We start from the raw sequence: 26,286 nt of genomic DNA, 5'->3' as shown, positions 1-26,286 counted from the left end.
CGAAGAATCCCAGGCGGGGCTGGGTGAATGGCATGGGGGTGGGGTAAGAATCCCAGCCGGGGCTGGGGGAATGGCATGAGGGGGTGGTAAGAATCCCAGGCGGGGCTGGGGGAATGGCGGTGGGGGGTGGGGGTGGTAGGAATCTCAGGCGGAGCAGGGTGAAGGGGAATGGGGGGCTGGGTGAATGGCATGGGGGGGGGGAAATCGCAGGCATTCTGGGTGAACGGGAATTGGGGGGAATCTGAGGCGGAGCAGGGTGAAGGGGGGGGGGTGAGCATCCCAGGTAGGGCAGGATTAGGGGGAATTCCTGAGTAAAGAGCAATTATCTTTGTGCTGGCATTTTAAGGAGGACAAGGGCAGCAGATGCATGGGGACACCACCACGTGAAAGTTCCCCTCCAAGCTACACACCATCCTGACTTGGAACTATATCGTGTTCCTTCACTGTCGCTGGGTCAAAATCCTGGAACATCCTAACAGCACTGTGGATGTAACAACCCCACATGGACTGCAGCGGTTCAAGAAGGCAGCTCACCACCTCCTTCTCAAGGGCAATTAGGGATGGGCAATAAATGTTGGCCTTGCCAGCGATGCTTGCATCCATGAACGAGCTTAAAAAAAACTTATGGTTCAATAGAACAGCATTGCTCTACAAAAGAGGGAGGGAGGAATTCTGGGAATTGACAAACTCTGCTTCCTCATTGCCCTGTGAACATTCATTATTGAAGAATTCTGTGAAGCTGTTTTACTTTGTAAATAATTCTGTGTCATAGCACCAGGGAGAAGTAACCAACACTGGTGCAAAATACGGCAAATTTGGGGAGGGAACTATTCAAAGTTGGTTTACACTTTGGAAATAATTGGAAGAAAATTTCTATTCGTGTTTAGATTTTGTTGCAGTAACTGGATGTTACATGTGGCATGTTGTGTGTTGTTGGCTAACTTGTGTCCTTTGCTTTAATATTTTAGGAAAGGATATTCCCTCACAAGCTACTCTGGTCTTTCATGTGGCTTTGGTCGATTTCCACAATCCTAAAGACAGTGTTGCCATTGAACAGGAATTTGTTCCAGATCCCTGTCCCAGGAAGACAAAAGTGGGAGATTTTGTGAGATATCATTATAATGGCACGCTTGTGGATGGCACCTTGTTTGACTCAAGGTATCTTTTAGTGTTTCAGCATCGTTGATATTGGCTTCCAGTTGTTTCACACCTTTACAGCCTTTATTGATATGTACGAACATATGAATTAGGAGCAGCAGTAGGCCACTCGGCCCTTTGAGCCTGCTCCGACATTCAATAGGTTCATGGCTGAACTGATTCCTCTACATTTCCACCCACCCCCGATAATCTTTCACCCCCTTGCTTATCAAGAATATATTAGTTCTGGAAATGTGAGTGACACGGATGTGTCTACATTTCCCTGTGAAGATGGTGGTGGGTCTTATCCTTAAAACCTATAGTGAGGATCTGCACAATGGCGTGGATGAGAACATTCCAGGATATTGACCCAGTAACGGTGACGAATACGTGAGCCAAATTAATGTGTCATGTATATTACCCCCAACACCATGAGCTGTTATGTTGTGCAGTAACCTTTTATGTGACACCTTATTGAATTCCTCTTGGAAATCCAAATACACTACACCTACTGGTTTCCCTTTATCCACGCTTCTTGTTGCATTCTCAAAGAACTCTAATAAATTTCCCTTTCATACAGTCAGGCAGAGTCAACATGGTTTTATTATAACTTTCTAAATGTCCTGCTGCTACTTAATAATGGATTGTAGCATTTTCCCAATGTCAGATGTTAGGCTAACTGGCCTATAGTTTCCTGCTTTCTGTCTCCCTCTTTCTTGAATAGGGGTGCAGTTTTGCAATCTGCTGGGACCTTTCCAGAATATAGGGAATTTTGGAAGATTACAACCAATACATCCCCGATCTCCACAGCCACTTTTTTAAGACCCGAGGATGCAGGCCATCAGGTCCAGGCAACTTGTCAGCCTTTAGTCCCGTTAGTTTTTCCAGTACTTTTTTCTCTAGTGATAGCGATTGTTTTAAGTTTCTCTCTGCCTTTTGCCTTTGATTTTCTATTATTCTTGGGATGCTTTTTGTGTCTTCAACTGTGAAGACAGATATGAAATACTTGTTCAAAGTCTCTGCCATTTCCTTGTTTCCCATTATTAATTCCCCAGTCTCATTCTCTAAGAGACCAACATTTACTTTAGCTGAGAGTCCTCTACATAATGTTGTGTCATTTCTTGAGCCTGTCTCCAATGTCTTAACTCGATTTCTCAACTCATGAGATCTTCTATAAAAACTAAATGAAGATGGTTACATCTTTTTGCAATTGTTAGAGATAATTGCAGCTTAAAGCACTTCTGTTAAAGCTTTAACAAACCTGTTGTATTGCAGTGTTCAAGAGAAAAGGCTGTAATAGCACATCATTTCTAAACTACCATCTTCCACCAGCCTGTCAGTTGTTGACTGTCTCCAACCTACAGTTGCAGAGGTGCCAGTTTGTCCAATGGTATCTCATCTGAATGACCCGTTCGTTGAGCCTTGGTGGTAGGTTGTCAGCAAGCCATTTGATGCCAGGAATTGCACAGCATGGCCAGATGTGCACACCTGTGGCAGGAGCCACTGGACAGTGACCAGGAGGGAACTGCGGGCAGTCTGCTCCCTACTGGAGGTCAATGATAGCGACTGATTCTGTGCCCTGTGTCTGACCCACTAACTGGATCAACTCGCTCCGCAATCATTGGTGCCCAGTTTCATTCTTAATAATCCTTGAGTGTCATCTTCCTATAAATGGAAGATTAGAGTACTAAACAGAGTGGAAAGCTCCACACTGGGGTCAAAAATTGTGAGCTCCTCCTGAGAAGAAGCTGAGAGTGTTTTGTATTTTGCACCAAGTCCTGCCTGACATCTTCTAGTCCAATCCCACCAGCTTCCTACCTCATAACGCCCAACCTCTCCATAGAGGGATATCCCAGTTCACATGCTATGTCTTAGAATTAGAATTAGAACATTACAGCGCAGTACAGGCCCTTCGGCCCTCGATGTTGCGCCGACCATCTGACCTACACTATTCCATTTTCATCCATATGTCTATCCAATGACCACTTAAATGCCCTTAAAGTTGGCGAGTCTACTACTGTTGCAGGCAGGGCGTTCCACGCCCCTACTACTCTCTGCGTAAAGAAACTACCTCTGACATCTGTCCTATATCTTTCACCCCTCAACTTAAAGCTATGTCCCCTCGTGTTTGCCATCATCATCCGAGGAAAAAGACTCTCACTATCCACCCTATCTAACCCTCTGATTATCTTGTATGTCTCTATTAAGTCACCTCTCCTCCTCCTTCTCTCTAACGAAAACAACCCCAAGTCCCTCAGCCTTTCCTCGTAAGACCTTCCCTCCATACCAGGCAACATCCTAGTAAATCTCCTCTGCACCCTTTCCAAAGCTTCCACATCCTTCCTATAATGCGGTGACCAGAACTGCACGCAATACTCAAGGTGCGGCCTCACCAGAGTTTTGTACAGCTGCATCATGGCCTCGTGGCTCCGAAACTCGATCCCCCTACTAATAAAAGCTAACACACCATATGCCTTCTTAACAGCCCTATTAACCTGGGTAGCAACTTTCAGGGATTTATGTACCTGGACACCAAGATCTCTCTGCTCATCTAGACTACCAAGAATCTTCCCATTAGCCCAGTACTCTGCATTGCTGTTACTCCTTCCAAAGTGAATCACCTCACACTTCTCCGCATTAAACTCCATTTGCCATCTCTCAGCCCAGCTCTGCAGCCTATCTATGTCCCTCTGTACCCTACAACACCCTTCGACACTATCCACAACTCCACCGACCTTCGTGTCATCCGCAAATTTACTAACCCACCCTAACTCATCCAGGTCATTTATAAAAATGACAAACAGCAGTGGCCCCAAAACAGATCCTTGCGGTACACCACTAGTAACTAAACTCCAGGATGAACATTTGCCATCAACCACCACCCTCTGTCTTCTTTCAACGAGCCAATTTCTGATCCAAAGCTCTAAATCACCTTCAACCCCATACTTCCGTATTTTCTGCAATAGCCTACCGTGGGGAACCTTATCAAACGCCTTACTGAAATCCATATACACCACATCCACGGCTTTACCCTCATCCACCTGTTTGGTCACCTTCTCGAAAAACTCAATAAGGTTTGTGAGGCACGACCTACCTTTCACAAAACCGTGCTGACTATCGCAAATGAACTTATTCTTTTCAAGATGGTTATAAATCCTATCTCTTATAACCTTTTCCAACATTTTACCCACAACCAAAGTAAGGCTCACAGGTCTATAATTACCAGGGCTGTCTCTACTCCCCTTCTTCCAATGGAGGTGTGCCAAGAGTCAGCAGTGAGATGGTGAACAATAGTATCAGGGTTTGTTATTGGGCAGGAGAGCCTGGAGTTGAGGTTGGACAGGTGTTCGAGGTTTGAGTGAGGAACTGCAGAGTCACTGGAGGTATAACCCACCTCTTCAGATTTGCACATTTTCACATCTCTTCTGAGCCATTGCTATGGAGAGTAAAATTCCTGGAGAAAGATTTCCTTTCGCATCTGTGATATTCCATGGTTGCTTTTACCCCTGTCCTGGATTGTGTCTGTCTGTGTGTGTGTGTGTGTGAGAGGGATGTGGGGAGGGAGACAGTACATACTGGGCTAGTAGGGACAGCTGTTCCCTTGTAGTTCTTCACATCTGAAGTGAGAAAATCACCATATCCACAATGATTTCTTTTTCAGCTATTCCCGGAATCACACTTATGACACATACGTAGGGAAGGGCTACGTTATTGCAGGGATGGAGGAAGGATTACTGGGCGTGTGTGTTGGAGAGAAAAGAACAATTGTAATCCCACCTCACCTGGGATATGGTGAAGAAGGGATAAGTAAGTTAGTGTGTATGCGATTGTATTATTTCTTCTGACTTTGTTTTTAGAGAGAGGAAATGTAACCGGGGAATAAACAGAAGTCTAGCAGTATTTTAACATTGTAACGTAACTTATGTTACATTGTACTTTTTGTTTAAAGTATTCTCTGTTTTATAAAAGAAATAATGGTCTTATATAAAATTCATTTAATATTACTCAAAAATATACTTTTTCTTATTATGATGGAGACCCTTGAATTGGATTCCTCTTTGGGCAAATCCAGTCCATTTAATGGGAAAAATCAACATCATTCGTACATGGAATTATACTGTTTGCGTAATCCATTACCTGGTTCGAAAAACTTCACTGCTGAAACTCTTCGTGCCCTGGGCTCACTTCTCTTGGACTTCTTCCCCAGTCTTGCCACTTTGGACTAGTAAAATTTTTATTTAAAGAAAACAGATTTGGTTCTGATCTGAACTGATTGTCACGCGGAATTTTGTGTTGAGTGGATTTTCTTCCAGATATTAACCAATGTTGCTCTGTCCTGCCTTTTAATATGTGAAATAGGTGGAACCATCCCAGGCTCTGCTGTCCTAGTTTTTCACATCCATATGATTGATATCCACAACCCATCCGATGAAATCGAGATCAAGACCTACCACAAACCTAGTAACTGCACCATCCTGAGCAAAAAAGGAGACTACATCAAGTATCACTACAATGCAACACTGATGGATGGAACAAAATTAGATTCTACGTAAGTATTGCTACTGTGCTACACTTCGGATGATGCTGGTGTAAAGTGGACTGGTTACTTTTTCCATAGTTTGAGCAGAGCAAGTTGTTTCATTGTGGAGGTAGAATGGATATTTTACTACTTAACCTGGTTAAGCAACCATTTATTTTGCAGTGGGGAGCTGACAAGTAGACTGATTGGATTAGTGTTTAACAATTGTGAATGGAACTTCTTCCAAAATGTTGGGTTAATGGAGAGGGCAATATCCAGGAGGAGAGTTTGGTGTGGAAAGAACTTGCATTTCTGTAGCGCCTTTCACCACCTCAAGGCATCCCAAAAGCACTTTACAGCCAATGAAGTACTTTTAGAAGAGAAACCATTTTTTAAAAATGGCAGCCAATTTGTGCACAGCAAGCTCCCACAAACAGAAATGAGAGAATTTCCTATGTCACATCAGTGACTGCACTTCAAAAGTACTCCATTTCCTTGCTGAAGTAAAGAGCTCTGGGTCACATTGAGGTTGTGAAAGGCATTTTAGAAATGCAAGTCCTTCCTTTTAGATAATGACTGGATAATCTGTTTTGGTGATGATGGTTGAGGGATTAATATTGGCCAGGACACCAGGGATAACTGACCATGGGATCTTTTATGTACACCTGAGAGGGCAGCTAGGGCCTGGGTTTAGCGTTTCATCCGAAAAGACGACCCCTCCGACAGTGCAGCACTCCCTCAGTACGGCACTGGGACTGTCAGCCTAGAGTTTTGTGCTCGAGTCTGCAGGACTTGAACCCCCAACCTTCTGACTCAACAGGTGAGAGTGTTACCCACTGAGCCACTGCTGGCACATCCTTTTGTTTTTTATTCGTTCATGAGATGTGATTTCGCTGGCAAGGCCAGCATTTGTTGCTTATCCCTAATTGCCCTTGAGAAAGTGGTGGAGAGCCACCTTCTTGAACTGCTGCAGTCAATGTGGTGTAGATACACATAAGGTGCTGTTATGGAGGGAGTTCCAGGTTTTTGATCCAGTGACAGTAAAGGAACGGCAATATAGTTCCAAGTCAGGATGGTGTGGGGCTTGGAGGGGAACTTGCAGATGCTGGTGTTCCCATACGATATACGAATTAGGAGCAGGAGTAGGCCACTCGGCCCCTTGAGCCTGCTCCGCTGTTCAGCAAGATCATGGTTGATCTGATTGTAATCTTAACTGCACATTCCCGTCTACCATCAATAACCTTTCACCCCCTGCTTATCAATGAGCTCTGCCTTAAAAGTATTCAAAGACTTTGCTTCCACTGCTTTTTGAGGAAGGTATTTTCAAAGACTCTCGACCCTCTGAGAGAAAACATTTCTCCTCATCTCTGTCTTAAATGGGTGACCCCTTATTTTTAAACAGTGACCCCTAGTTCTCGATTCTTCGACAAGAGGAAACATCCTTTCCACATCCACCCTGTCTAAACCCCTCAGAATCTTATATGTTTCAATCAAGTCGCCTCTTACTTTTCTAAACTCCAGTGGATACAAGCCTCATAAGACAACCCACCCATTCCAGGTATTAGTGAACTGCTTCCAACGCATTTTCAACCTTCCTTAAATAAGGAGACCAATACTGTACACAGTACTCCAGATATGATCTCACCAATCACTTGTATAGCTGAAGCATAACTTTTGTATTCCATTCCCCTCGCAATAAATGATAACATTCTATTAGCTTTCCTAATTACTTGCAGTACCTACATACTAACATTTTGTGATTCATGTACTAGGACACCCAGATCCCTCTGCATCTCAGAGCTCTGCACTCACCGTTTAAATTATATGCTTTTTTTATTCTTCTTGCCATAATGGACAGTTTCACATTTTTCCACATTATACTCTATTTGCCACATCTTTGCCCGCTCACTTACCCTTTCTATATCCTTTTGTAACCTCCTTACATCCTCTTCACAACCTAATTTCCTACTGATCTTTGTGTCATCAGCAAATTTAGCAACCATACCTTCAATTCCTTCATCCTAGTCATCTATATAATTGTAAAACGTTGAGGCCCCAGCACAGATCCCTGTGGCACACCACTTGTTACATCTTGCCAACCAGAAAATTACGCATTTTTGCCTGCTCTTTGTTTCCTGTTAGCTAGCCAATCTTCCGTCCATGCCAAAATGTTACCCCTACACCTTGCTTTTATTTTCCACAGTAACCTTTGATGTGGCACCTTATCAAATGCCTTCTGGAAATCTAAGTACAATACATCCACCAGTTCCCCTTTATCCACAGCGCATGTTATTTCTTCAAAGAACTCCAATAAATAGGTTAAACATGATTTCCCTTTCACAAAACCATTTTGACTCTACTTGATTACCTTGAATTTTTCTAAGTGCTCTGCCATAACATCTTTAATAATATCTGTCTTAGGGAAAATGTCAGAAGCTGTCAGCTAACTAGTCTGTAGTTTCCTGCTTTCTGTCTCCCCTTTTTGAATAAAGGAGTTACATTCGCTATTTTCCAATCTAATGGAACCTTCCCCGAATGTGGGGAAATTTGGAAAATTAAAACCAATGCATCAACTATCGCACTAGCCACTTCTTTTAAGACCCTAGGATGAAGTCCATCAGGACCTGGGGACTTGTTAGCCCGCAGCTCCAACAATTTTGCTCAGTCCCACTTTCCTGGTAATTGTAATTTTCTTGAGTTCCTTCCTCCTTTCGATTTCTTGATTTACAGCTATTTCTGGGATGTTACTTGTATCCTCTATGGTGAAGACCGATGCAAAATACCTGTTCAGTTCATCTTCCATCTCCTTATTTTCCCTTACTAATTCCCCAGACTCACTTTCTATAGGACCAACGCTGACTTAGAGTCATAGAGAGATACAGCACTGAAGCAGGCCCTTCGGCCCACTGAGTCTGTGCCGACCATCAACCACCCATTTATACTAATTTGACATTAATCCCATATTCCCTACCACATCCTCACCTTCCCTCAATTCTCCTACCACCTACCTACACTAGGGGCAATTTATAATGGCCAATTTACCATCAACCTGCAAGTCTTTGGTTGTGGGAGGAAACCGGAGCACCGGGCGGAAACCCACGCAGTCACAGGGAGAACTTGCAAACTCCGCACAGGCAGTACACAGAACCGAACCCAGGTCGCTGGAGCTGTGAGGCTGCGGTTAACTTGGTTAACTCTTTTTTAAATATCAATAGAAATTCTTGTATTTCTCACCAGCTTTCTCTTGTACTCTAATTTTTCTCTCCTTATTAATCTTTTAATCATTTTTTGCTGCTTTTAATATTCTGTCCAATCTTTTGCCACCCATCTTTGCGCAATTGTATGCGTCTTCTTTAAGTTTGATACTATCTTTAACTTTTTTAGTTAACCATGGATGGTGGGTCCTCCCCTAGGAATTTTTTTCTCGTTGAAATGTATCTATTTTGCGGGTTCTGAAATATCCCCGTCAATGTCTGCCACTGCTTCTGTATTGACCTATCCCTTCACCTACTTTGCCAGTTCATTTTTGCTAGCTCTGCTTTCATGCCCTCATAATTGCTTTTGTTTAAGTACTAGTCTTAGATCCACTTTTCTCTCCCTCAAACTGAATGTAAAATTCAATCATATTATGATCGCTGCTGCCTCGGGGTGCCTTCACAATGAGGTCGTTAATTAATCCTATCTCATTGCACAATACCAGGTCTAGGATAGCCTGCTCCAGAACTTGCTGTTCTAAGAAACTACCCGAAAACATTCTATAAACTCCTCATCAAGGCTACTTTTGCCATCTGATTTTTCCAGTCTATATGTAGATTAAATTCCCCCATGATTGTTGCCTTAGATTTCTGACAAGCGCCCATTATTTCTTCCTTTATACCCCATCCTACTGTGTGGCTACTGATAGGAGGCCTGTACACCACTCCCAGAAGTGACATTTTGCCTTTATCATTTTTCATCTGGACGCAAACCGCTTCTGCATCCTGGTGTCCTGAACTTAGGTCATACCTCTGTATTGCATTAATACCATCATTAATTAACAGAGCCTCCACTTTTTTCTAACTTCCTGTGCTTCCTAAAATTCATGCACCCTTCAATATTCAAGTCCCAATCTGTATCATTCTGCAGCCTTGTCTCTATAATGGCTATCAGATTGTACTTTTTATTTCTATTTGTGATATCAAATGCTGCCAATGTGCATTGGTGGTGGAGGGAGGGAATGTTTGTGGATGGGATGCCATACTCTCTCTCTCTGTCTCTCGCTGCGTCCCTCTCTCTCTCTCTCGCTGCGTCCCTCTCTCTGACTCTCTCGCGTCCCTCTCTCTGACTCTCTCGCTGCGTCCCTCTCTCTGACTCTCTCGCTGCGTCCCTCTCTCTGACTCTCTCGCTGCGTCCCTCTCTCTGACTCTCTCGCTGCGTCCCTCTCTCTGACTCTCTCGCTGCATTTCTCTCTCTCGCTGCGTCCCTCTCTCTCACTCTCTCGCTGCGTTCCTCTCTCTCTCTCTCTCTCGCTGCGTTCCTCTCTCTCTCTCTCTCGCTGCGTCCCTCTCTCTCACTCTCTCGCTGCATTCCTCTCTCTCTCTCTCTCTCTCGCTGCGTTCCTCTCTCTCTCTCTCGCTGCGTCCCTCCCTCTCTCACTCTCTCGCTGCGTTCCTCTCTCTCTCTGCGTCCCTCTCTCTCACTCTCTCGCTGCGTCCCTCTCTCTCACTCTCTCGCTGCGTCCCTCTCTCTCACTCTCTCGCTGCGTCCCTCTCTCTCACTCTCTCGCTGCGTCCCTCTCTCTCACTCTCTCGCTGCGTCCCTCTCTCTCACTCTCTCGCTGCGTCCCTCTCTCTCACTCTCTCGCTGCGTCCCTCTCTCTCACTCTCTCGCTGCGTCCCTCTCTCTCACTCTCTCGCTGCGTCCCTCTCTCTCACTCTCTCGCTGCGTCCCTCTCTCTCACTCTCTCGCTGCGTTCCTCTCTCTCTCTCGCTGCGTCCCTCTCTCTCTCTCTCTCTCTCGCTGCGTCCCTCTCTCTGACTCTCTCGCTGCATTCCTCTCTCTCGCTGCGTCCCTCTCTCTCACTCTCTCGCTGCGTTCCTCTCTCTCTCTCTCTCGCTGCGTTCCTCTCTCTCTCTCTCTCGCTGCGTCCCTCTCTCTCACTCTCTCGCTGCATTCCTCTCTCTCTCTCTCTCTTGCTGCGTTCCTCTCTCTCTCTCTCGCTGCGTCCCTCCCTCTCTCACTCTCTCGCTGCGTTCCTCTCTCTCTCTGCGTCCCTCTCTCTCACTCTCTCGCTGCGTCCCTCTCTCTCACTCTCTCGCTGCGTCCCTCTCTCTCACTCTCTCGCTGCGTCCCTCTCTCTCACTCTCTCGCTGCGTCCCTCTCTCTCACTCTCTCGCTGCGTCCCTCTCTCTCACTCTCTCGCTGCGTCCCTCTCTCTCACTCTCTCGCTGCGTTCCTCTCTCTCTCTCGCTGCGTCCCTCTCTCTCTCTCTCTCTGCGTCCCTCTCTCTCTCTCTGCGTCCCTCTCTCTCTCTGCGTCTCTCTCTGCGTCTCTCTCTCTCTCTCCCTCGCCGCCTCCCCCTCTCTCCCTCGCCGCCTCCCCCTCTCTCCCTCGCCGCCTCCCCCTCTCTCCCTCGCCGCCTCCCCCTCTCTCCCTCGCCGCCTCCCCCTCTCTCCCTCGCCGCCTCCCCCTCTCTCCCTCGCCGCCTCCCCCTCTCTCCCTCGCCGCCTCCCCCTCTCTCCCTCGCCGCCTCCCCCTCTCTCCCTCGCCGCCTCCCCCTCTCTCCCTCGCCGCCTCCCCCTCTCTCCCTCGCCGCCTCCCCCTCTCTCCCTCGCCGCCTCCCCCTCTCTCCCTCGCCGCCTCCCCCTCTCTCCCTCGCCGCCTCCCCCTCTCTCCCTCGCCGCCTCCCCCTCTCTCCCTCGCCGCCTCCCCCTCTCTCCCTCGCCGCCTCCCCCTCTCTCCCTCGCCGCCTCCCCCTCTCTCCCTCGCCGCCTCCCCCTTCTCCCCTCGCCGCCTCCCCCTTCTCCCCTCTCCGCCTCCCTTTTCCCCCTCTCCCGTTCCCCCTCTCCCGTTCCCCCTCTCCCGTTCCCCCTCTCCCGTTCCCCCTCTCCCGTTCCCCCACACCCTCCTTCCTCTCCCCCTACCTCTCCCCCTCCGCCCCACCTTCTCCCCCCCGCCCCACCTTCTCCCCCCCGCCCCACCTTCTCCCCCCCGCCCCACCTTCTCCCCCCCGCCCCACCTTCTCCCCCCCGCCCCACCTTCTCCCCCTCCGCCCCACCTTCTCCCCCTCCGCCCCACCTTCTCCCCCTCCGCCCCACCTTCTCCCCCTCCGCCCCACCTTCTCCCCCTCCGCCCCACCTTCTCCCCCTCCGCCCCACCTTCTCCCCCTCCGCCCCACCTTCTCCCCCTCCGCCCCACCTTCTCCCCCTCCGCCCCACCTTCTCCCCCTCCGCCCCACCTTCTCCCCCTCCGCCCCACCTTCTCCCCCTCCGCCCCACCTTCTCCCCCTCCGCCCCACCTTCTCCCCCACCCCTCTCCCCTCCCCTCTCCTCTTCCCCCCTCCCCTTCCCCCCTCCCCCTCCTCTTGCCCCCTCCCCCTCCTCTTGCCCCCTCCCCCTCCTCTTGCCCCCTCCCCCTCCTCTTGCCCCCTCCCCCTCCTCTTGCCCCCTCCCCCTCCTCTTGCCCCCTCCCCCTCCTCTTGCCCCCCCCTCCTCTTGCCAACTCCCCCTCCTCTTGCCCCCTCCCCCTCCTCTTGCCCCCTCCCCTTGCCCCCTCCCCCTCCCCTTGCCCCCTCCCCCTCCTCTTGCCCCCTCCCCCTCCTCTTGCCCCCTCCCCCTCCTCTTGCCCCCTCCCCCTCCTCTTGCCCCCTCCCCCTCCTCTTGCCCCCTCCCCCTCCTCTTGCCCCCTCCCCCTCCTCGCCCCCTCCCCCTCCTCTTGCCCCCTCCCCCTCCTCTTGCCCCCTCCCCCTCCTCTTGCCCCCTCCCCCTCCTCTTGCCCCCCTCCCCCTCCTCTTGCCCCCCTCCCCCTCCTCTTGCCCCCCTCCCCCTCCTCTTGCCCCCCTCCCCCTCCTCTTGCCCCCCTCCCCCTCCTCTTGCCCCCCTCCCCCTCCTCTTGCCCCCCTCCCCCTCCTCTTGCCCCCCTCCCCCTCCTCTTGCCCCCCTCCCCCTCCTCTTGCCCCCCTCCCCCTCCTCTTGCCCCCCTCCCCCTCCTCTTGCCCCCCTCCCCCTCCTCTTGCCCCCCTCCCCCTCCTCTTGCCCCCCTCCCCCTCCTCTTGCCCTCCTCTTGCCCCCCTCCCCCTCCTCTTGCCCCCCTCCCCCTCCTCTTGCCCCCCTCCCCCTCCTCTTGCCCCCCCTCCCCCTCCTCTTGCCCCCCCTCCCCCTCCTCTTGCCCCCCCTCCCCCTCCTCGCCCCCCTCCCCCTCCTCTTGCCCCCCTCCCTTTCCCCTCCCCCCTCCTTTTCCCCTCCCCCCTCCTTTTCCCCTCCCCCCTCCTTTTCCCCTCCCCCTCCTTTTCCCCTCCCCCCTCCTTTTCCCCTCCCCCCTCCTTTTCCCCTCCCCCCTCCTTTTCCCCTCCCCCCTCCTTTTCCCCTCCCCCCTCCTTTTCCCCTCCCCCCTCCTTTTCCCCTCCCCCCTCCTTTTCCCCTCCCCCCTCCTTTTCCCCTCCCCCCTCCTTTTCCCCTCCCCCCTCCTTTTCCCCTCCCCCCTCCTTTTCCCCTCCTTTTCCCCTCCTTTTCCCCTCCCTCTCCCCTCCCTCTCCCCTCCCTCTCCCCTCCCTCTCCCCTCCCTCTCCCCTCCCTCTCCCCTCCCTCTCCCCTCCCTCTCCCCTCCCTCTCCCCTCCCTCTCCCCTCCCTCTCCCCTCCCTCTCCCCTCCCTCTCCCCTCCCTCTCCCCTCCCTCTCCCCCCCTCCCTCTCCCCCCCTCCCTCTCCCCCCCTCCCTCTCCCCCCCTCCCTCTCCCCCCCTCCCTCTCCCCCCCTCCCTCTCCCCCCCTCCCTCTCACCCCCTCCCTCTCACCCCCTCCCTCTCACCCCCTCCCTCTCACCCCCTCCCTCTCACCCCCTCCCTCTCACCCCCTCCCTCTCACCCCCTCCCTCTCACCCCCTCCCTCTCACCCCCTCCCTCTCACCCCCTCCCTCTCACCCCCTCCCTCTCACCCCCTCCCTCTCACCCCCTCCCTCTCACCCCCTCCCTCTCTCCCCCTCCCTCTCTCCCCCTCCCTCTCTCCCCCTCCCTCTCCCCCCCTCCCTCTCCCCCCCTCCCTCTCCCCCCCCTCCCTCTCCCCCCCCTCCCTCTCCCCCCCCCTCCCTCTCCCCCCCCTCCTCTCTCTCTCTCTCCGTCCCCCTGCCTCTCACTCTCTCTCCGCCCCCCTGCCTCTCACTCTCTCTCTCTCCCACCCTCCGCCTCTCTCTCTCTCCCACCCTCCGCCTCTCTCTCTCTCCCACCCTCCGCCTCTCTCTCTCTCTCTCTCCCACCCTCCGCCTCTCTCTCTCTCTCTCCCCACCTCTGCCTCTCTCTCTCTCTCTCCCACCCTCTGCCTCTCTCTCTCTCTCTCCCACCCTCTGCCTCTCTCTCTCTCTCTCCCCCCCTCTGCCTCTCTCTCTCTCTCTCCCCCCCTCTGCCTCTCTCTCTCTCTCTCCCCCCCTCTGCCTCTCTCTCTCTCTCTCCCCCCCCTCTGCCTCTCTCTCTCTCTCCCCCTCTGCCTCTCTCTCTCTCTCCCCCTCTGCCTCTCTCTCTCTCTCCCCCTCTGCCTCTCTCTCTCTCTCCCCCTCTGCCTCTCTCTCTCTCTCCCCCTCTGCCTCTCTCTCTCTCTCCCCCTCTGCCTCTCTCTCTCCCCCTCTGCCTCTCTCTCTCTCTCCCCCTCTGCCTCTCTCTCTCTCTCCCCCTCTGCCTCTCTCTCTCTCTCCCCCTCTGCCTCTCTCTCTCTCTCCCCCTCTGCCTCTCTCTCTCTCTCCCCCTCTGCCTCTCTCTCTCTCTCCCCCTCTGCCTCTCTCTCTCTCTCCCCCTCTGCCCCTCTCTCTCTCTCCCCCTCTGCCTCTCTCTCTCTCCCCCTCTGCCTCTCTCTCTCTCTCTCTCTCCCCCCTCTGCCTCTCTCTCTCTTCCCCCTCTGCCTCCCTCTCTCTCTCCCCCTCTGCCCCTCTCTCTCTCCCCCTCTGCCCCTCTCTCTCTCTCCCCCTCTGCCTCTCTCTCTCTCCCCCTCTGCCTCTCTCTCTCTCTCTCTCTTCCCCCTCTGCCTCTCTCTCTCTTCCCCCTCTGCCTCTCTCTCTCTTCCCCCTCTGCCTCTCTCTCTCTTCCCCCTCTGCCTCTCTCTCTCTCCCCCTGCCTCTCTCTCTCTCTCTCCTTCTCTCTCCCTCTGTCTCCTTCTCTCTCTCTCTCTCTCCTTCTCTCTCCCTGTCTGGCTCTCCCTCCCTCCCTGTCTGGGTCTCCCTCCCTCTGCCCCCCTCCTCCCGCTCTCCTCTCTACCCCAGAGGGCTGTGAAACCTCAATCATTGAGCATTTTCAAGACAGAAATCGATAAATATCTGGATACTAATGACGTCCCGGGATGTGGGGATAGTGCGGGAAAGTGGCGTTGAGGTAGATGATCAGCCATGTTCTAATTGACTGGCGGAGCAGGCTCGATGGGCTGAATGGCCTACTCCTGCTCCTATGTACCTATGAAACGGCTGAAAGATGCCCTGTGATTAATTACGTCCCTGCTTAGAAGATGTAGAGAATTCATCTTCAGAAAGGCTGTGGTTAATTTCAGGACTGGGGAAATGGCGGTGGTGGGGGTTGGGGCTGACTTGTATCCATGGTGATTTGCAGCCTAGCCTGGTTAGATCCAGAGTGAAATGAGAGCTTTAGAGTGGGGGATGGGGAGAGATTTCTGCTGTTCACAGAATCATAAACATGTGCATAAAGGAGATTTCTGCAGTTTCAGCACAAAGATACAAAGATTCCTGTCCCTTCGACCAGCGAGTCTTGCAAAACAGAAAACCCTGCAGCTTTTTTTAAGTACAATACCTGATTCAAAGGCGAGAGCGTTTCTTTTGCAGGGGGTGATGTGGGCGAGGTAGAGGGGAGGAGGGAAAGAATTATCTTCAGTCTTTAGCTTCCTCCCATGTGCTGTTTGGTTGCTTTTTTAAGAATTCTTTTTCCTGCTTTACAGGGAAGTCTGTATTCCCCCATTGAGAATCGACCTGCAGAGAGCTTCACGTGCCAGCTGTGACTCAGTGGGTAGTATTCTCGCCTCGGTTCTGCATTCAAGCCCCACTCCAGAGGTTTGAGCACAAAATCCAGGTCGACACTGCCATTGCAGCACTGAGGGTGTGCTGCACTGTCGGAGGTGCCGTCGGATGAGACATTAAACTGAGGCTCCACCTTCCCTCTCAGGTGGATGTAACAGATCCCATGGCACTATTCCAAAGTAGAGCAGGGGAGTTATCCCCAGTGTCCTGGCCAATCTCTCAACTAATGGCCTAAAACAGATTATCTGATAATTATCACATTGCTGTTTGTGGGAGCTTACTATGCAGAAATTGGCTGCTGCGTTTCCTAAATTACAACAGTGACTACACATTAAAAGTAATTGGGGCATGAAACACTTTTGAATTTCCTGAGGTTGTGAAAGTTGCGATATAAATGCAGTTCCTTTTGCCATCAGAACTCCTGGCTGCAAACACCCAATCAGGTGATCTGTACAGCGAGATATGCAGTGGTTCTCCTGTTGCATGGGGATCGATGTCCTTTCCTCTACTAGATGTCAATCACCATGTCCCAGTATTATTTAGAAAGTAGATGACCAACAAGGTGCAAGCTGCAGGCGTTGCTGAACCCTTTAACTACAAAGCCGAGCAGCTAGTCTCTGGGACTGAGGGAGGATCCAGAATCTGTGTCCAAGGGACCTTCAGCAATTAATGCTGGACTCCAGTCTTTCTGCAACTCCTGTTTTCAGGCTGTTTCTGTCTTCTCGCCTACAGTCCTGCGCCAGCCCCTTCAGGACAGTATGGAATGAGTGTGTTCCCCTGCTTTCATTCAGCAATGTCAGTCGGCTAAAACCTCAGGCTATGTGGCCAGTCACCGACTGTTGTTAATGAGACACAGATGGGAAAATTATGTCTTGAAATTGAAAGGCATTTCTCGGCCATACTGAAACCTCATGACGGAAAAGCTTTTAAATTGCAATCCAGGTTTTAACTGAGCCTTTTTATTTTCTACTCCTGTTGGGAGTGTAGTGTTGAGTTTGATTTTGCGCTGTTCCTCTGCCCAGTATCATTAACTAGTCTTCAGGTGAATTGGGGTTAGTGGGTAGGGAGTAATCAGACCAAGACCGGCAGACAGAATTCAGCCTCCATTTTAAATGTCGCACTCTGTCATTAATTTTATGTGTTTTACAGTATTTTCATAACTGAGATGTGTGGTAATTTGTGAAGCAGACTAGCAGGGTTGTTTGCAGCCCAGGGGTATCTCTGCAGTACAGGCTGGAGCTGGGAGATGCAAAATTGACGCTGTACAGCACTCCACTGGCAGGAAGATGTAATTACAGTGTGACACATTGACATAGGCCGGGGGTCTGCTGCATGTGGCTCTTTAACATCCCAGCACTGTGGGTATGGGCGTCTCGAATACCCTCACTCTGAAGTCTCTCGCTCTGAAGCCCCCCCTGCCCTCCTGCTCCCTGCCCTCCTCACCCCTCCCCTCCTAACATCTCTCCTTCCTCCCCCCTGCCCTCCCCCTCCAAATTAGAAGCAAGAGTACATAAAGCTGACCACTGGCAGCATCTGGGAGCAGTTTGTTCCTCACACCTGGACTGGAGGATGGTGTGTGCTACATAGGCAAACGTATGGTGGAGTTGGAAGCTAGCAACATGAGCTGCTGTCTAACCAGATTGCTATCTACACTACCCCATCCTTGCATGATTTAACACTGCTATCAAATCACCCCACAATCTCCTCTCTCATAATGAGCACAGCTCCATTTGTTTTTGTCTTTTGTCATATTTGCTTTTCCCCACAGTAGCCAGTAGCCCAGTCTGTTGGTGCTGTACCCCATTCATCACCTCAATATCCTTCCTCCCTCTAGTGTGGTGTCCGCAGTGCTCTAACTGTGAACTTACTGAGGTTTTATACAGATTTAGCATTATAGCTCCACTTTCTTTTTATGTATATCTCGCTATAAAAGGGATATGGGAACAGGACAGGTACATGGGATTAGGATACTGCCCGTGTGCAGAATTAACACCTGAATGGACTGGTTGGGCTGAATGGCCTGCTTCTGTTGTTTCTTGGAGACTGGCTGTGAATCATTCAGATTCTCTGATTCACTGCATGTTTGAGGCATGTACACACTGGCTGTGACTTTGTGAATCAGGCTTCAGATAAATAGAGTAAAATGCTCACAGACAGGATTCTGTTTCAACATGTTGCCCTTGGCCATTAGCTCCACGTTAGTCTGGTATCTGCTGATGTGGAAAGGAATGAAAATCTGCCGCCATTTAATAACAGATGTTCTGAAAGAAAATTCAGAATGTGAGCTGACGAGCTCTCCCATCTGGCTTCAGATTTTGTTTAACCCTGTGTTGGGACACTGGCTTTTGTCCTGGAATTTCTAACACAGTGACTTCCCAATCTCAAAGGTAGAGGCATTTCCATCTCTCTCTTGCCCCCTCCCCTCCCCAAATTAGAAGCGAGAGTATGTCAACCTGATCACTGGGAGTGTCTGGGAGAAGTTGGTTCATTACCCCTGGGCTGGAGGATGGTGTGTGTCACATTTGTGAAGATGTTAGCAGCTGGTAACGTAAGCTGCTGTCTAACCACAATCAGCTTTGTGGCTGTGTTTTAATCGGTTTAGCTGCCATTAATCTTCAGATATTGCGCACTGACAAAAGGTCAGAGTTATTGTTTATGTAAACCAGGCTGGAAAGTTGTATCTTCTTTCAGTCACAACTATGGAAAAACGTACAACATCGTCCTGGGATCTGGTCAAGTTGTCATAGGAATGGACAAGGGCCTCACTAATATGTGCGTTGACGAGAAACGGACCATCATTATACCACCTCACCTGGGTTATGGAGAGAGGGGAGTTGGTACGTAACGTAACAACTTGCTGCTATTGTTGAGTCCGTGCATTTTGCTCCTTAATAGTTTGTTAATTGGTTGGAAGCATGATTAAACTCAACGAAAACTCAAGCTGTAACTGACTTTATTTGGGGCCTCTGCTGTCAGTTTCAGTATTGATGGGGTCATTCCCAGTGCTGAAGTAAAAGCAAAATACGGCAGAAGCTGGAAGTCTGAAATAAAAACAGAAAGTGCTGGAAATACTCAGCAGGTCTGGCAGCATCTCTGGAGAGAGAAGCAGAGTTAACGTTTCAGGTCGGATGAAAGGTCTCAGACCTGAACCATTAACTGTGCTTCTCTGTCCACAGATGCTGCCTGACCTGCTGAATATTTCCAGCACTTTCTGTTTTTATTTCACTCCCTGTGCTGTTAACAAAGTTGGGATAGCCACTGTGATGGTCATTTTCAGGATAATAAAAGTGAGTTATGATTTGTAGTACAAGTTGTAATGATGTGCAACTGCATTAAGTGCTAGTGTTCTCAGATAGTGTGGTGCAAAAATTAGATCTTACAAGTTAGAGAAGTTTCTGAATGTTGGCAGCAGCAGAATCTAGAATTGCCCATTTCTGATATTTTCCCCTCCCTACCATCACTACATCAGGATCCCTCCCGGTAAAGTAGAGGTCCGCTGGACAATCTGTTTCTCTGTCTTGTGCATCCCAGTGAATCCCATCCAGGCTGCAGCTTGAGGTTCCCTGATCGTAATGAAGAAGTGTTGGGACTTAAATGACACTTTGGAGAATGAAGTGTGAAGAATGATAAGCATGTTGGTTACAGTGCTGGTGTAAACATTGCTATCCTATCTTACAGCAGGAGAGGTACCAGGCAGCGCTGTGCTCATTTTTGACGTTGAGCTGGTAGAATTGGTTTCAGGTCTCCCGGAGGGTTATATGTTCGTTTGGACTTCCGAGGTATCACCAGATCTCTTTCAAGAGATGGACAAGGACAAGAACAAGGAGGTCAATCAGGAGGAGGTAAGGTTAATAATGGCTTTTAATGGAGAAACACCATAGACTCAGGGAGAGAAAGAGAGAGTGAGTGTGTGTGTGTGTAGGAGGAGGGTGTGAGGGAGGAAGCAGGGTGGGCAGGTGTGGCTGTGGGAGCGGAGTATTTGGGAGGGGGTGGTCAGGATATGGGTGAAGGGGGTGTTTGGGAAAAGTGGGGGATAAGTGGAGTGTTTTGCGGGGAGGGGTCGTGAGGGTATGGGGGAGGGGGTGTTTGGAAAGGGCTGTGGTGGAGGGTGGCTGTAGGAGGGGAGTGTTTGGGTCAGTATTGGAGGGGGGATTTTGGGAGGGTGGGTGTGGGGGAGGTGTGTGTTTGGAAGGGGGTGATCAGGATATGGGCGAAGGGGGTGTTTGGGAAAAGTGGGGGAGGAGTGGAGTGTTTGGGGGGAGATTGGAGGGTATAGAGGAGGAGATGTTTGGAAAAGGCTGAGGGGGAGGGTGGCTGTGGTAGGGGTATGTTCGGAGGGGGCGTGAGCATGTGGAGGGTGGGTATGGAAGGGGGGTGAAAAAGAACAGGTGTGGATGTGTGCAGCGGGTGGATGAGGGTTGTGTTTGGGCGGGTTGGGGGAGAGGGGGTCGTGAAGGTGTGGCCAGGTAAAACTTTCACAGATGATCAGTGTAAATCCTGGAGAAACAGGGTAAATGGATTTTGGCTAATTGATATTGCGGGTTTGGTATGATTGCGACTAAGGGTCTTGGTTACAGAAACAACCTAGAGCGTGATCTGCAGGGTGTAAAAGCAGTGGAAGAAATGGGCTGTCTCAGAGGAGGAAGAGGAAATGATGATTATACTGTCTGTGTGTTCACTGCAGCTCAGTTAATGATATCGGCAAATGTTAATACAGTCTTGCCAGAGATAATACGTGGCAGGATGTTATTCAGAGTGGCGAATCCAACATTCATTTGGCCAAAAATAAACTATCCTCTCAACTGAGACGAGGAGGAGTGTTCCAGTGGGAATGCTTTAAATTCCTCATTTACTTTTGGGTATTTATGTTAGTTTTTTTTTGTATGAATTTTGTTTGTTTATCAAGGAGTGTTCGAGAGTGGAACACTCTCTTAAATTGATGCCCAGTGTCTGCATCGGACAGTCCTAGAGCAACATTATAGTGAGAGGTAATGAGATGATACAGCTAGCACTCTCCATCATTGGCCCAGCATAGCAACCCAGTGAACAGCTGTGCTAAACAGATCAGGAAGGAGTTAGGTTAGATTGACCTTCTGTGCTGAGTTGCCTGATGGGACATCAGTAAAGAAAGAACTTGCGTTAATATGATGCCTTTCACAAGCTCGGTATATCCCAAAACTTTTAGAACCAATGAAGTGCTTTTCTTTTTGAAGTACTGGATGAATAGCAATTTCCTCCAGCTAAATATTGGCAAGACTGAAGCTATTGTTTTTGGTCTCTCCACCAACTCTGTTCCCTAGCTACCAACTTCATCCCTCACCTTGGTAACTGTCTGAGGCTGAACCAGACTGTGCGCAAAGTAGTATCGTATTTTACCCTGAAATAAGCTTCTGACCACATATCCGCACTAAGAATGCCTATTTCCACCTCTGTAACATCTCCCAGCTCTGCCCCTCTCTCAGTTCATCTGCTGCTGAAACCCTCGCCCGTACCTTTGTTACCACCAGACTTGACTATTTTAACACACTACAGTCCGGCCTCCCAAATTCTACCTTCCGTAAACTTGAGATTATACAAAACTCTGCTGCCTGTGTCCTTACTCTTATCAAATGCCGTTTACCATCACCGTTGTGCTCACTGACCTACATTGGTTAAGCAACATCTCCATTTTAAAATTCTCATCCTTGTTTTCAAATCTCTCCATGGCTGCACCCCTCCGCATCTCTGTAATCTCCTCCAGCCCCACAGCCCTCCAAGATCTCTGTGCTCCTTCAATTCTTGAGCATCCCCAGTTTTAATCACTCCACCATTGGTGGTCGGGCCTTTAGTTGCCTGGGCTCTAAACCCTGAAATTTCCTTCCTAAACCTCTCTCTCTTCTCCTTTAAGTTGCTCCTTAAAAGCTACATCTTTGACCAAGCTTTTGATTGGCTGGCCTCCTATTACCTTATGTGGCTCATTATCAAATTATGTTTGATAATGATGTGAAGCACCTTGGGACATTTTACTACGTTAAAAGCGCTATATAAAACAAGTTTGTTATTGATGTCTGGTCACTACATATTGACTGGGGACAACTCCCCTGCTCTTCGAGTAGTGCCATGGAATCTTTTACATCCACTTAGTTTAACATTTCATCTGAAGGACGAATCCTCCAACAGTGCAGCACTCCCGCTGTACTGCCACTGGGACTGTCAGCCAAGATTTTGTGCTCAAGTCTCCAGAGTGTGACATGAACCCATGACCTTCTGACTCAGATGAGCCACAGCTAACACCTCAAAACTAAAAGACCTTGCAGTTTCTCCAGACTAAAAGAAGTGATGTGAGAAACAGCTGTGGCCAGCTCTTTCCCTGGTTTCAGACTTGTCTAAAATCTACTATTTTTCTTCTCTGCTACAGTTCTCCAAATACATTCTGGCCCAAGTGGAGAGTGGTCAGGGGAAACTGGCCCCTGGCTTTTCTCCAGAAAAAATCATCGAGAACATGTTCTCCAACCAGGACCGAAATGGAGATGGCAAGATAAGTGCTGACGAGTTCAAGCTGAAGGATGAGGAGGAGACCCCTCATGATGAACTATAAGGCCAAGGTCGCACATCTATGCTGCTATTGAGTGGAAGAGTAAAGAGTTAACCTTTGGTTTGTTGGTTGGGAGGTGGGTTTTGTCCATGTTTTTATTCTATAGCATATCGGTGACATTGAAAACACTGATTCCCAATTGCTCCACTAAGACTGAATTAGGTATCGTGTTCGCTAGCTCCTGAGCACGGTTGATCCACAGAAGCTATTTCTGTTTTTTTTATATATTTTTTTTTACATTTGAATTTTAATCTGTATGTAGAAGGAGAGCAATCTTTTTCCCCTCCCCAGCCCCAGGCTATACACTCCAATTTATTTTACTGAAGTCTAATTTCATATCCAATTTAATATCAACAATCACAGCTCTTGTGCCAAAAAATTTAAATAGTCCATTAGTATTTGAAAGTATATCTTGCAACTTTTATATTCTACTTTTTGTTGGTCAATCTTTTATTCATTGAGGACCAATCAGATTTATTTTTTAATTTATATTTTTGGATGACTAGGACTGATTCCCAGTATACAACACTACAATGGAAAGAACAGATTCAATGCCTGTCACCCAGTACATTACTTACGGTGCACCCTTTTCCATGAGGGCCTTCACAGCATCCATGAATAAAATGAATGCGGAGGGGAAAAGAATGCAATCAATTGCTGTAGCCCTCGCGCTGTGAGACATTGCTCCAAGTAGGGTATGGGCCTGTATTCAGTGTTCTGAGATTGCTAGTTCGTGAATGAAAATGGCCTTTTAATGATAGTTCACACTCCCTACAGTGTAACTCCATTTCTTCTTGTATTGTACAACGGTCATCTCAAGATCCACCAAGCCAGTGAGAGAATTGGAGGAGAATGGTGGTCAGGTTGCAGTTGTGACGATTTGTAGCAGACAAGCTCCAAAGACGTGCATAATTTTACATTTTCCTTCGCCCTTTGTGCAGGCTCTGGGCTGTATCCCATACTACAACCTGATGCATTTCACAATTCTAGGAACATAGACTCAAAAACACTTGCTTTGAACAATGTAAACACTAATCATGTCCTATTTTGTACTGTATAAACAGGAGATTTATGCCAAATAGATGGCTATGGAAATCAAGCTACTGGTGTCCTGACTGAGCAGGGGTGTGGGACTAATTGGAAAGCTCTTTCATAGAGCCACCGTACGCACAATAAGCTGAATAGCCTCCTGTGGTGTAAGATTTCATTTTTCATAAACCACCTTTACTTGTGCACATTAGTGTTTCCTGGAACTGGTGTGAAATAAAAATGCACCAATAAAGTGAACACTGCCTTTGTTCTCGCACATGCTGTAGCGTAGCCACTGTAATGTGACCTCTTCATCTCACACAGCTGAGAATCCTTTAGAGGACATAAAGATTGGGCAATGAACCATGAGTGTTTGTCATCTTGTCTTTACACTTGCTCCGAGGTCCCCTAGCAAAGTACTCACAGCTCACACGGTTTCTCAATCTTCCTCAATAATCTGGTAGCTGCTATTAAAAGAGCTTTTGTTCTCTTTGCTCATGATACCACCTTGCTATCTGAAAGAAAGGAACAATCAGGAAGATGTAGACACACGTGGACAATGGCTGGACAAAGAAGGTTTTATCTACCAGGCTGCAGAAACCAAGTCTCCACAGCCAAGCAATGTCTGACTTTAAACTTTAAACCATTTTTAAATTGCTAGACTGCCATTTCTGTACCAGAGTCTACCCTTTCCATTACCAAAGATCTGGCCATGTCAGTCCAACAATATTGAGGAAGCCCTTAAGCCTGACCAGAGAGGAGCTGTTCCACTGCATGTGAATATTCAGTATGAACCTAAAATTTCCACACAGCTTTGGCACCAAATGCATCAAAGCTTATGTTAACTGCCTGCCTGTGGTACATTCCGTACAATTGTCTAGAACAATGTCCTTTGCATTGCAGAACTCCAAATACACTGTTAATCACCACTTACTGGACCAGTGCTGTTTGAACACAAGTCTGTTGCTACCAGAGTCCTGTTTCTCTCGCTCCTTGCACTGCAGCATCAGAATAGATTCTTGTGAGCCAGGTCTCCTCATTTGAGGCTCCATGCTGCTGTTATCCCATAAATAAAGTTATAGGGCTGATGTGGGAACAGGTAGTGGGCATTCAGCCTCTTGAGCCTGTTCCACTGTTCAGTTAGATCATGGCTGATCTGCACCTCTATTTTGCTGCATAACCCTTGATACCATTGCGTAACAAAATCCTATCCATCTTAGTTAACCCCCAACATACACAGCCTCTTGGAGGAGAAACTTGCACGTTTCCCCTACTCTTTGTGTGAAGAAGTGCTTCTTGATTTCGTCCCTGAGCTGCCTAGCTCTAATTTTAAGATTATGCTCCTTTGTTCTGGATTCCTCCACCAGAGGAAATAGTTTCTCTGTATCTACCCTATCAAATTTCTATCATTTTGATCCCCTCTTAATCTTCTAAACTTGAGGGAATACAAGGCAAGATTATGCAACCTGTCATCATAACCCTCTAATCTCTGGTATCATTCTGGTGAATCTGTGCTGTACCACCTCCAAATTCAGTCTGATCTTCCTAAGGTTTGCTGCCCAATATTGAAAACAGTTACTCCAGATGGGGTCTAACCAAGGACCTGTGCAACTGAAGTATCACTTCCTCCCCTTTGAATTCCAACCTGCCTTTGAGGTAAAGGCCAGCGTTCCATTAGACTTTTTCATTGGTTTTTGACGTCAAAGCATTCCAAAGGCAACTTCTTGAGAATAGAAGAGCAATTATTTCGGACTTTCAGTAAAGGTAATTGCTGATTCTACTCTTTTGCTCCAAAATACAACACTGAATATCCTCAGTTTAGTAACTTAGTGCTACCTCCATCATGCTTTTATTAAAAAAAAACTTGTTTTTAGCTTTTCACTAAAGAATTTTACTTTGAAATGATTTATTTTCAGGAAAAATGTTAACATTTGTCTGTTGAAATCTCATGCTTAAGTAGAGAAAGAGTTGTTTTGGTTCAACTTATGTATATTTGGGCTGAGAAAGTTCCTTTTTTGTGAGAACGTTCGGCTTCTGCAGCCAAACTATGTAAATTTCAGTTACATGTGTTGAAGTCTTTGCTTTTGGTAAAGACTGCAGTATTTAGTTTGCTTTAAACATGCCAAGACCAGTTCACTCCCTTGCCTGCTTCTCGAATTCAGACAAATCATAGAAAGTTTGCAGCAAAGAGGCCACTTGGCCCATCGTGTCTGCGCCGGCCGGGGAAAAAAAAGCCACCCAGCCTAATCCCACTTTCCAGCATTTGGTCTTGTTGCCAATAAATGGCTCCATATAGTGTGTAGACAAGTTGCGGTGAATAAATGGAGCCCATGTGGATAGTTTCTTTGCATTTTCTTGTGTGTTCAGGATCTGCAGTCTTTACACTTATTTCTGATTCTGGCATGGAGTATATTCCATTTCTGCAAACGGTGTGGGGCACTAAATTCATCTTTATGTTTTATTTGTGGAGTGTTTTTTTTAATCATTGGGATTTTTCAGGTTACATAATGACACTTCACTCCTGTAAAAAGTTTGTTGATTTTTTACAGTTGGATCACTGAGCAGCACATCTTTCAAAGGACATTACCCACGGTTACTGTATTAGAAGCCTTCCACAGGCTGCATGTGTCATGGGGAGGGGAAGGAGTTTTTTTATTGTGCTTTGGGAATGATGTGTGTGGATAGTTACCCTGAGGAAGCAGGGCTTGATGAAGATTCCATCAGCCAAGATGTGCTCGGCTCCCTGTTGTCCAGAGATGAGTCTGATATCCTTTGTTTTCTGTGCTCCAGCTGTTGCCTGTGTCAACACTCACCTGAATGTCACAC

At 48.6% G+C, this 26,286-nt stretch overlaps 1 protein-coding gene across 2 annotated transcripts in view; it reads left to right on the top strand.

Annotated features, from left to right (window-relative positions):
* The window catches only part of fkbp9 (FKBP prolyl isomerase 9), a 39,330-nt gene extending 13,528 nt beyond the window's left edge, over nt 1-25,802 (top strand). Inside the window, exons 5-10 of one of the 2 annotated variants that reach the window (XM_068032607.1) lie at nt 969-1,158; nt 4,799-4,944; nt 5,497-5,686; nt 18,549-18,694; nt 19,539-19,699; nt 22,255-25,802. In XM_068032607.1, coding sequence (XP_067888708.1) covers nt 969-1,158; nt 4,799-4,944; nt 5,497-5,686; nt 18,549-18,694; nt 19,539-19,699; nt 22,255-22,434 — 1,013 coding nt within the window. In that variant the 3' untranslated portion in view covers nt 22,435-25,802. Of the gene's footprint in view, nt 1-968; nt 1,159-4,798; nt 4,945-5,496; nt 5,687-18,548; nt 18,695-19,535; nt 19,700-22,254 lie in introns of both variants that reach the window. The other variant, XM_068032606.1, reaches the window with a different exon arrangement.
* Nucleotides 25,803-26,286: the final 484 nt, after the last annotated feature.

This window comes from Heterodontus francisci, chromosome 5 (genome assembly GCF_036365525.1).
Source record: "Heterodontus francisci isolate sHetFra1 chromosome 5, sHetFra1.hap1, whole genome shotgun sequence".
In the NCBI taxonomy this organism is placed as follows: domain Eukaryota; kingdom Metazoa; phylum Chordata; class Chondrichthyes; order Heterodontiformes; family Heterodontidae; genus Heterodontus; species Heterodontus francisci.
This window is presented reverse-complemented; position numbering and strand designations above follow the sequence as displayed.